General features: G+C 46.6%; 1 protein-coding gene across 5 annotated transcripts in view; it reads left to right on the forward strand.

The window, feature by feature from the left end:
- Positions 1 to 7,156, forward strand: part of GNG4 (G protein subunit gamma 4) — a 67,725-nt gene extending 60,569 nt beyond the window's left edge. For all 5 annotated transcript variants that reach the window (XM_061161437.1, XM_061161433.1, XM_061161435.1 and 2 more), the window contains one exon: positions 3,300 to 7,156. In XM_061161437.1, coding sequence (XP_061017420.1) covers positions 3,300 to 3,428 — 129 coding nt within the window. In that variant the 3' untranslated portion in view covers positions 3,429 to 7,156. The remainder of the gene's footprint in view (positions 1 to 3,299) is intronic.
- Positions 7,157 to 12,083: the final 4,927 nt, after the last annotated feature.

Genomic DNA, 12,083 nt, shown 5'->3' on the forward strand with positions numbered 1-12,083 from the left:
GGGGATGATGATAAGACTTTATATATATATATATATATATATATATATATATATTTATATATATATATATATATTTATATTTGGCTGTCCCAGATCTTAGCTGTGGCATTTGAACTCCTAGTTGCAGCATGTGGGGTCTAGTTTGCTGCCCAGGGATCAAACCTGACCCCCTGTATTGGGCGCATGGAGTTTTAGCCACTAGACCAGCAGGGAGGTCCCAAGACATTCTTAAATGAAGCATCTGGAAGAAGTCACTGAAGTTAGAGCTAAGAGGACCTGGCTGTTAGGGAAGGAAGATAGTTGCTCGAACATCGCCACCTTCTTGCGCATGCTGGCCTGGGCAGTGGTGAAGACCGGTTCGCAGTGGTTGTGGGAGGAGCCGTTGGGTGAATTCTGTGGTCATCCTAACACAGCGGCCATGGAGAAGACCCCTTGCCTCTGTGGGCTGAAGAAGACGCCTGGAGCAGAGAGGAGGGGATTGCGACCCAGGCAGTCAGAGGAGAACCCTTGGCTTTGGTTCAGAAGGTGACAAGCCTGATGCCAGGCTCAGGCTCCACACCCAGGCGCTCATGGTGTGATTCTGGGTTTCTGTATGTCTATCAAGAGTTTTAAAAATATATATATTTATTTATTTGGCTGCACCAGGTCTTTGCTGAGGCACGCAGGATCTTTTAGTGGCGGCACATGACTCTAATAATAGTTGCAGTATGTGGAATCAATTCCCTGACCGGGAATCAAACCCAGGCCCCCTGCATTGGGAGCGCGGAGTCTCAGCCACTGGGCCACCGGCAGAGTCCCTCCATCACACCTCTGTGGGCTTCAGAGTCAGCATCCCTGCTCCTGTTCTCTCGTCCCTTGTGACGGCCTCACAGGTCCCCTGCAGCCCTATATTTGTGGCCTCCACCTCACCTGGGAGACTCCTGCATGGGTGTCCTGTAAATCACTGCAAACTTCATTCTCATTCAACCCAACATCCATTTTATTTAGGCTCTACAGTACTGCCGTGGCGCTATCAGAGCTAAAACTACAGACCGTTTAGAGTAAACAGGATCTTGGAGATAGCTAACTCTCCCAGTGTTATAAATGAGGAAGCTAAAGCTCAGAGTTTGAGTGACTTACCTGAAGTTGCAGAGTCATCTTGGGGCCGAGATGGACAGGGAAGCCTGATGTTCCATTCCACGCTCCCAACAAATGTAGACTTTGTGAAGATTTAGGTTGACTCATTGGCTCAACTTTTAGTTGTTTCGTCAGAAGGAAAAATTTATTACATATCTCTACTAAAATTATTTGTTATATTCTAGCCACTGCTGAAATAGGTAAATCTGGGCTGGAAATTAGAAGATTTTCTATAAAGTTTTGGAAGATGGGCCAGTTTTTTTGTTGGTTTTTTTTTTTTTTAAGTTTCGAGCGTTGGTGGCATTGTTTTTGTTTTGTTTTTAATATTTATTTATTTGGCTGTCCCAGGTCTTAGTCGTGGCACATGAGACTTTTATTAATAGTTGCAGCATGTGAACTCTTAGTTGCAGCATGTGAGATCTAGTTCCTTGACCAGAGATTGAACCCAGGCCCCCTGCATTGGGAATGTGGAGTCTTAGCCACTGGGCCACTAGGGAAGTACCAACAGCCAGTTTTTAAAACCTGGATGGAAGGTGTATGGCTTGTGTGTACTGGGGGCCTTCAAACATTTTTCATTCACCTGCCCCGTGTTTATCATTCTGGGGAAGATTTAGACACTAATTGCATGAAAAGGATTCCTTTTGACTGCTATATACTTACTCCAGCCTGTAGCCTCTAATAAGCAGTTAGAGGCGGAACAAGCTAATCGGCAGGATGATTTAACACGCAGACCAGTCATTTGCTGGACATGTGACATAGACCACGGGCCCGATGAGCTGGTCCCTTCCTGCTCTTAGCGCCTGCTCCTCCCCTGGAGCTACTGGAGATTACCTGGAAGATAATGTGATCCACAGCTGCCAAGTGTCAACAGGCTTCAGAGAAGCCTGAAAGGAAAATTAAAGAGGTTTCTGGCCGGGAGCGGCTCTTTCCTCAGGGGAGTGGCCGTTCCAAGTTCAATGTGCCCTTATTGTGAGTAGCTTATGTGTGTGTTCTCCCGGGGAGGATCAAGTGCCTGGGTTGGTCATGAGAGTGGATTGCAGTAAAACAAAAGCGCTAATAATAATAATTACAATCACATTGGCTCGGCCAGGGCCAGAAATTGGCTTTATCTGTCTAGAGGTAGTTTTACAGAGTTGTTGGTGAGGCTCTTGGCCTGGAACCTTCACTCATCACTCAGTTCCGAGTAGGACTAGATGTCTACACCTTCCTGATGGTGCCTCACACCTCTCTTGGTAGTGATCTACACTTCTACCGGGCAGCACCTCTTTCTGTCACCTAGTCCACATGGCGGGTCTCTAAGTCGAGAGACGAGTTATCGGGGCAAAGAAAAGCGACTTTATTCAGAGAGCCAGCAGATGGAGAAAATGGTGGACTGGTGTCCCAAAGAACCAGCTTCCCTGAATTAGAACTCAGGTTTCTTTTATACGACTTCCCTGGTGACTCAGATGGTAAAGCGTCCGCCTACAATACGGGAGACCCAGGTTCAATCCCTGGGTCAGGAAGATCCTCTTGAGAAGGAAATGGCAGCCCACTCCAGTACGCTTGCCTGGAGAATCCCATGGATGGAGGAGTGTGGTAGGCTACAGTCCATGAGGTCGCAAGGAGTCAGACACAACTGAGCGACTTCACTTTTCTTTTATCCTAAAGGAGGGGAGAGGGCGGCTGGTTATTGCAAATTTCTTGGTGTTGGAATCCTTTGTTCTCACAGCTGTCCACATAGCTCTGGTCACAATATTCCCATAAACCTCCCACAAGAAAAAGGCTGTTCTCTGTTCTGCAACTTTCTCTCTCTCTGTGAATGGAAACGTGTTGTGCTTTTAAAGGTCAGAGCCTCGAGAATGGGCTCTCCTGTATACTTCGGGAGGAGCATTCTTTTATGAAAGATGCAGAGCCTGCACTGACAAAGCCCAGATAACAGAGCACAAGGGTTAGCGCTAAAGGAATAGATCCAATGTGGAGTCAGGTTGCTTCTTTCTATTACATTTCCTCGGAAGCAACTTTCAAAACCTGTCTCCTCTGGATTTGCACAAGCCCTCTCTCCAGGCCTCGGAATGGCCTTGTCATTGGCAGTGCATGCAACACAGCCTATCCTCAGGCTTGTCCACTTTCCAAACCGACACCCCTGCCTTGGAGCCACCGCGAACTGGCCTCTAACCCTGCCCTTGTGCTGTGTGCCCCCCCAGGTCTCCCAGGCAGCGGCGGACCTCCTGGCCTACTGTGAGGCTCATGTGCGAGAGGACCCTCTCATCATCCCAGTGCCTGCGTCGGAAAACCCCTTCCGAGAGAAGAAGTTCTTTTGCACCATCCTCTGACTCCGTTTGTTATGAAAATGTCTCCTTTTCTGTCTGTAAAACCCCTGGTAGAGACTGTGCATGCTCTTAGCTTAGGGACCTCTGCCCACACTCACCCCTGCCCGACCAGCATTACCCCACTGCCTGTCTTTTCATTGGTTTTCTTCATTGTCTGTAGTTTCACCTTTTCTTTTCAGGTTTCTGTTATTTTCATTATTAGAAAAGAAAATACACATTTTTTATAGCCAAATAACAAATGTGCCAAGTTAACAATAAGTATGGGTGTAAGGGCTTAAGTTTTTTAAACATCAGTTCCCAAGTTTATATACATCAAGTTTATACATTTCAGTGGATAATTTATTGAGAAGAGAAAAGGTACTCAATAAGCTGCCCATTTACCATCATTCAGTATCAAATTAGAGCATTTTGACCAACTGAAGTCTGTGGGTAAAGGTTCCATCTCTCTTCCTGGAGAAAGTTCTGGAAGTTTTCTATTTCCTGCTTTTCCATCATCCTATTTAAAAAAGAAAGAACCCACATCACGAATGGTTTTCTAAATATGGGTCATCCGGGGGCCCTGTGACTCAGCCCCTGATGGAGAGCCCAGACCCCTGTTTCCCACTGATTGTCATTGATTCCCTTTGTAGGTGATCCTTCTACAAATGTAGGTGTGGGTAGATATTGGAGTGAGCTTAACTGTAAATATGGCCCCATTACTTCTCTTTACGTGCTCCAGCCAAGCAGGCCAGGGGCACATTTCTTCTCTCCAAATACCACTTCATCCTGCGTCCTCCTATTCTGGCTCCTGCCTTGCGTGGGCTGCATTAGTAAGGGCCTGTTCGGGGCACAGCCCTGGGCCCGGCAGGGTTTCACCAGGGCGGCCCCTGCCCCAGAGGAGCGAGTCAGGGGCAGCAGCTCACCATGTAGCATCCACTGACCGAAGCAGTCACATGTGTCCACTTACTTAATCTTCCAGCAATATACATCTGTTCTAAAAAGAGGAAACTGAGGCACAGAGAGACCATGTAGTTTCCCCACAGCTATAGATAGTAAGCCAGAAGGCTGGGACCTGAGTGCAGACAGTCTGAGTCCTGAGCCCCTGAGTTCCACTGTCTTCCAGCCCTACCTGTTTGCAGGTAGGTAGGGAGACCTGAAAACAACCTGAGCCGTGTGCCACGAAGCACCGTTGCTGGGGTCTGCTCAGCAGCACACTTCTCTTCCCATCTTCCCTGGGAGCAGACATGTCAGTCCCATATTCTGGCAGCTTATGGAAAATGATATGTGGCTGCCCATGTGGAAGGCTAGACAGCTGTTGATTTTTCTGAGACAAACTTGCAGGTTCCACCTAAACAAACTCCTGTCACCCCTGATAAAGGAAGGGAATAAACCACAGGGCAGAGAGTGAGTGCTCTGTCCAAGTTTGCCCTGTTCCATTTGTTTGGAAACTTCCTCCCACCCCAGCTCTGGCAGCGGCTACACTGTGTGATTCAAGGCAAGCTACTGTATGCCTGGAATATTCCAATCTGCAGACTGTGGGTAATGGGTAGTTACTCCTCCTGTCCATCATAAAGGAGATCAGTCCTGGCTGTTCATTGGAAGGACTGCTGCTGAAGCTGAAACTCCAGTACTTTGACCACCTGATGCGAAGAGCTGACTCATTTGAAAAGACCCTGATGCTGGGAAAGATTGAAGGCGGGAGGAGAAGGGGACGACAGAGGATGAGGTGGTTGGATGGCATCACTGACTCAATGGACATGAGTTTGGGTAAACTCTGGGAGTTGGTGATGGACAGGGAGGTGTGACGTGCTGCAATTCATGGGGTCCCAAAGAGTCGGACACGACTGAGTGACTGAACTGAACTGACTCCTCCTGTCTTTGCTGGGGAGGTGCTACATAGATGAAGGCTCTGATTATCATTTAAAACAAGTAAATGTACTAAATGCCAGGATATGGTATAGGGATCTAGAATGCATGACTTCAAAGATCCATGGTTCAGTTGGAAGAATCATGTAAAATCACCCACAAAAAAGGCAAATATAATTTTCAGATCAATTAGTGACTTGCTGCCCTTGTAAATGATTTTAGTACATTTTTATTCTTTGCTTTCTTTTGTTGAAATCAATTCTTCATTTTATGAAAGCTCCCTGACAATACCAGTGTTGTTAGGAAGCTGTGTGCTCAAGCTATAGCATAATTGTATGCTGTCTGTGATAATGACTTCCACTCTCCCTCTATTTTGGTTTATGACCAGGATCTCTTTATCCTGCGGTCCATGTCAACATCATTAACTTGATCAAGCAAAGCACAATCCATAAAAACACATCAGAGAGACTGGAAAAGTGGGACAACACAGAAACCAGCTAAACCAGGTCAAGAGAAAAATAATGTGCTCCTCGGCTTCACCAAACTTCTTCCCTTTGTTTTCACTTTCACCACCCCTCCGTGTGCTTTTCCCTCTCCTCCTGTCTGCCTTGCATCCCTCCATGAAATGCTTTTTGTCCTTTCACTACACCTTTTCCTTTCAAGCCTACCGCATTTTGTGTGGCTTGCCCCTTCTAATGTATCCCTACACTCAATATTGCCCTTAAAGGCAAACTCATGCACATGGGCTGTGAGACACACAAATGTGTGGAGGAGACCCTCCCCCCAGCAGAAGCAGGGATCTGATGAAGCTGCCTGTAGTGAGCAGTTGTCATGTGGCGTTTCCAGCTTGACTGTCTAGCACCTGACCCCTTTCCTAAAGGGGGAAATCATGAAATCACCCCTTATAAATAACTGTAGTGGAATGCCGTGCCTCCAGCACCATGGATGCTGAAATGGGAAAGTCTTCCCTGTCTCAGGTGCATCCCCTTCTCCAGCACCAGACTGACCAGGCAGTGACCAGTGACCTAGGGTGAACTCTGTGGACTCCCATGCTTAGGACAGTGAGTTTGGTGCAAGTGACACAGAAATTAAGGGAGGCTGAGACTCATTTCAGGGGAGTTGTGATGGTCCAGGGGTGGCAGTGGTCCGTCATGAAGGTTTCCAAGACTAGCAGGCTTCAGGGGTGGTGTCCACTGGTAGCAGTCTAGGGATGACACCGTCCTGAGCAGATTGTTTCTGCTTTGTTCCTTGGCCCCACTGGCTGTCTTGGCCCCCGCCTCGTCTTCCTAACTCTCCTTTCTAGCTTTCTGTCAGTTCAGTGAGCATTCAAGCTCCATCCAATAAATTCCTCATTCTTCTGTGAAATAGCCTGGGTTAAGTGTACTTATCACATGACCTAAATACTCCATTCCTAGGTGTCTACCCAAAAGAAATGTGTATGTATATTCACCAAGAGAAATGTACTAGAAAATTCATAGAAGCACTGTTCATAATAACCCCAAACTGGAAAGTAGCCACATGCCCATGTTGAATGGATAAACAAGTTATAGTATATTCACACAGTGAAGCCCTACACAGCAAGGAGAAGGGATCCTTCTGCAGACACACACACGACAGTGTGTGAGTCTCACAAGAGGAGGCAAATCCGCACCATGTAGTTCCGTTAGCATCAAGTGAGAAAGCTGGCAAAGCTGTTTGCAAGTAGTTACGTAAGTTACTCTTAGGGGGCACAAGGGTGCTCCTTGGATGTTCTGTTCCTTGATCTGGTTGCTGGTCACTTGGGCATGTTTATTTTGTGAAAATTCTTTGAGCTGTACACTTGTGGTTTGTGCCCTTTTCTGTATGTATGTTGTACTTCAATAAAAAGTGTGCTTAGCAATTGAGAACCCTATGGTTATTTCCCGTCACCCACCCCCAACATTTTTTTGACAGCTCACCTTTTACTCCTCTTTAGGTGTAACATCATTAGTGGGACATTTAAGTATGTGATAACATTCTGAAATCCAAAGTACTTGTAATCCACAGCTCTCTGGACAGAGAGTAGCTCCCAAAGCATTGCAGACAGTGCCTATGAACGGGGCATGTGAAGCCATGTGTGGAATCTGTGTTGTTGGGACAACAGTGAGGAATCCTCCTGGGATTTCCCTCTTGGCTCAGCCTCTCTGTCAGTGAGGCTGATGACTTCCTCTCAGCCTCTCCTGCCTTCTGACCACTGGAATGAATGGATAACAGACCACAAAGCCCTGTTACCAGACATCACCTCTGGGGGAAAGAGCTCTACAAGCATCAGCTGGCTTTGCAATGATTCATTTTCTGAATGCAACCCAGTCTCCCCAGCAGCCCGACCCGGAGATACATGGAGGGAAACTCAGCTGCCTTGACTCTGCCCCCGCCCATGGGAATGCTGGACACCTTCCAAACCTCTGGTTGATCCTGAGCCCCTTGTCTCTCAGCTCCCAGCTGGCCTGGTCATTCTCCTTTGTGCAGCTCTGATGCATCAAATCCCGGGCTGATCATAGAGCCACTTCGTGCTGGGACTCCTGCTACATGAATCCACAGTCTTACCTTTGATTCTGAGCACCAGCACCCCCAGAACTCAACAGTGAGTCTAAGTCAGCTGCAGCTTCCCTCTGAGGGAGGCATGGGAAGAGAACAAACCAAAGGTCAGAGGGAATTTTGTTCTGATGATTGTTCCAATTTGACGTGAAAATAATGACAACTAGTGTGTTTGGAGACTCCCCTGATGGTCCAGTGGTTTAGACTCCATGCTCCCAGTGCAGGGGACATGGGTTCAATCCCTGATCGGAGAACTAGAGATCCCACAAGCTGTGTCATTGGCCAAAAACTAAAACCAAAACCCGAGAAGAAGATGGGCTGAGATCCTAGACTAGACAGACTTCACCTCTGTACCTCATCTCCTTCAGCTCTTCAGCGTGGTGGGGAGACGCCAGGGCACAGGCAGTTTCCCCACCCTGCCCCATGGCCCAGGTCCTTCTCCCAGGGTGCCTTCCACTCCACCCTCCCCAGGATGCACAGCCAGAGCAGGAAGGGTGGCGAATAAGCTGGAGGTCTGCCCAGTTTCAATGTCCCTGAAGATACGTGTGGATGAGCTGATGTCACCTCGTGATGGTCAGGACCTGATACCCCATCCAATTTCTAATAAAACTCTTAACACTTGATTCTGTGTTAACTGTTAATAAGTTACTGATTTATAAGGTGTTCAGGTCCATGCACGGTAGTTAACCAAATGCTGAAGTAATTGTGATCACTTACCTTTAGAATGGATAAACAACAAGGTCCTACTGTATAGCACAGGGAACTATATTCAATATCCTATGATAAACTATAATGGAAAAGAATATGAAAAAAAGTGACTGAGCACACACACACACACACACATGTGTCTGACTCTTTAGGCCCCATGGACTATAGCCTGCCAGGCTCCTCTGCCCATGGGATTCTCCAAGCAAGAATACTGGAGTGGGTTGCCATTTCCTTTCCTTCTCCGAACCCAGGGATCGAACCTGCATCTCCTGCATTGGCAGGTGGATTCTTTACCACTAGCACCACCTGGGAAGCTCATATATATGTATATGGTGGGCTACAATCTATGGGGTCGCAGAGTATAACTGAGTCACTTTACTATACAGCAAAAACTAACACAACAGGGTAAATCAATTGTACTTCAATAAAATAAAGATTCTCCAGTGACACAGAATGGCCTTTGTGTGTGTGTGTGTGTGTGTGTGTGTGTGTGTGTGTGTGTACTCAATCATGTCCAACTCTTTGCAACCCCATGGACTGTGGCCCACTAGGCTCCTCTGTCCATGGGATTTCCCAGGCAAAAATACTAGAAAAGATTGCCATGCCCTCCTCCAGGGGATCTTCCCAACCCAGGGATCAAACCTGAGTCTCCTGACTGGCAGGTGGGGTCTTTACCACTGAGCCACTTGGGAAGCCAGAATGGCCTCTTGCTGCTGCTGCTGCTGCTGCTAAGTCACTTCAGTCATGTCCAACTCTGTGTGATCCCATAGACGGCAGCCCACCAGGCTCCCCTGTCCCTGGGATTCTCCAGGCAAGAACACTGGAGTGGGTTGCCATTTCCTTCTCCAATGTGTGAAAGTGAAAACTGAAAGTGAAGTCGCTCAGTCGTGTCCGACTCTTAGCGACCCCATGGACCACAGCCCACCAGGCTCCTCCATCCATGGGATTTTCCAGGCAAGAGTACTGGAGTGGGGTGCCATTGCCTTCTCCGAGAATGGCCTCTTAGGCCCTACTTATTCTCCAAAGTCACTTTCACACCTCGATGCCCACAAAACCCCGTGCTCCATCTACACTGGCCGTTATTTAAGTCCACTTCACTAGCCCTGTTCCCAGCTGCCACAGGGTTTTTGCACCTGCTGCTTCCTCAGCCTAGGACATTCTTCATTCCTCTCTTGGTCTTATTCTTCAGATCTCAAGTCCAAAGGTGCCAGCCTTCCCTGAACCCTCTGACCAAGTCAAATCTATGTTTAGGGTCTTCCTGTGTTTTGAAGCAGTCTGTCATTGCTGCGGTTCTACGTTTATACGTGTGGTCGCTCAGTGCCCATCTGCCTCCCTGACTACACCATCAGCTCCACGGGGGGCAGGGTTTTATCCCGGGCCCCCAGCATGTCACCTGGCACACGATGCAAACCTGGTAAGTATGATCCCAACGAACGAGTGGAAGTCACTACCAGTACTTCTGTGACCCTGAGAGTGTCTACTTAGAAGTCCTCATAAGCTGCAAACCAGTGTGAATGAACCCTCGGAAGACACTAAAATAATAACCAAGGGGAGGAAGGAAGGAAACCACTATTTGCTGAGTGCATAATTTATTGCAAAAGAAAAAAATGTGTTCAACCAAGGTGTTCACATTTAATCCTCACAGCAACTGTGTTGTAAGATTAATTATCCTCATTCTGTAGATGTATATTCCTCAGATGTATGTGAGGAAACTAAGTTCGATTTAAGTAACTCACCCAATATTCAACAAGTACTAAGTGGCTGGATTGGAATTCCCATCAGTCCTTCTAACTTACCACCACTAGAGCATCTGTAGTCAAATCAGGGAGTATAACAGTTTAAAGGTTTTCGTATCTTTCACTCCATGTTTTTTTAAAAAGCTACTAGGAAACCTGGTAGAATGCTCTTTTTAAATTTTTAATGGCAATTTTATTTGTCTTTCCAACTTTAACTGAACTTCAGATTTCTTCTTGTTTTTCCATTTTGGGTCTGCCTATTTTTTTGGCCAAGCTATGTGCCCACAGCATGTGGGATCTTAGTTCCCCAACCAGGGATGGAGCCCACGCCCCCGTGCAGTGGAAGCATGGAGTCTTAACCACTGGACCATCAGGGCAGTCCCAAACCCTCCTGACTTTACAGCAGGGGTCCCCAACCTCTGGAATGATGGTCTGAGGTGGGGCTGATGTCATAATAATAGAAATAAAGTACACAGTACATGTAATGCTTGAATCATCCTCAAATCATCCCCCCTACCAGGTCTGTGGAAAAATTGTCTTCCACAAAACTGGCCCCTGGTACCAAAAAGGTCAGGGACCACTGCTTTACTGTATGATTATGCTTTCAAGCCGTTTAAAAACCATAAAGCACCTGCATGCTATAAACCCACCTTCACACTGTACGGCTGAACGCTGGTTTAATTATAATAATTCAGGCCAGGGGAGGGCAGTTCCTGGGTAAGTGATAAAAGAACAGCTGGAAGAGGAAAGACACATCGTCCCGTGAAGCATGAAGGAGCATTAGTCAGTTTAGCTCAGGCCTAAATGCCTGTTGTTTGGAGGAGGGATCCTGAAGTGTTTCTGTGACAAAAATGACCTGTCACTACCATGCTCAGGTGTGCGCTCAAGTACTAATTCTCTGACTCTTCCTCCCCAAGCATTTGGAAAATTCTTATCATTTACTTGGGGCTTTTACATTTTTTATTAAAATCTCTTTTTGGTTTTTCAGTTAAACTTCATTTAACTTAATTTTAAGTAGAAGCCAATCCCCAGGCAGAATAAAGAAAATCATTGCCCCTGATGAAGACAGCCCTCTGTAGCTGATGCCCCTTGTATAACACCTGTTTTTTGATCAAATAATGTATTGTCTCCTCTTAGCTCTGCCTGGTCTCTTATACTTAGAAGTACAGACCACCATCAGCGCATCTTGCTGCAGAAAAAATTACATGGCAACAAGAAAACGCAAGAGGAAAGGAGAGGCCCCACTTGGTCAACACATAATCATCGAGGCTGGAGGTATTTGGGAGACCAAAAAAACACAGAATGCTAAGGAGCCAGGTCTTGGAGTCAGAGGGACTCAAATTAAAACCCAGCTCTGCCATTTACCAGCTCCACCACTGCTCTGAACTTTCATGACCTCATTTAGCAAAATGAGGATAGCAACACCTATTTTAGAAGAATTCAATGGAATAACATAAGTATTCAGCATTGTCTGGGACATACACATGCTCAATAAATAGTGACTGACTATATATATATATATATATATATATATATATATATATATATATATATATCTTTGAGGGTTTCTCTGGTGGCTCAGTCGGTATAAGAATCTGCCTGCAATTCAAAATCTGCCTTCAGTCCCTGGGTTGGGAAGATCCCCTGGAGAAGGAAATGGCAGCCCACTCCAGTATTCTTGCCCGGGAAATCCCATGGGCAGAGAAGCCTGAGAGGCTACAGTCCATGAAGTCGCAAAGAGTCATATGTGACTTAGTAACTGAACCACCACCATATATATCTTTTATTATAGTGGAAACCAAACCAGCTTCAG

The sequence above is a fragment of the Dama dama genome, chromosome 15 (assembly GCF_033118175.1).
Source record: "Dama dama isolate Ldn47 chromosome 15, ASM3311817v1, whole genome shotgun sequence".
NCBI classification, from domain to species: domain Eukaryota; kingdom Metazoa; phylum Chordata; class Mammalia; order Artiodactyla; family Cervidae; genus Dama; species Dama dama.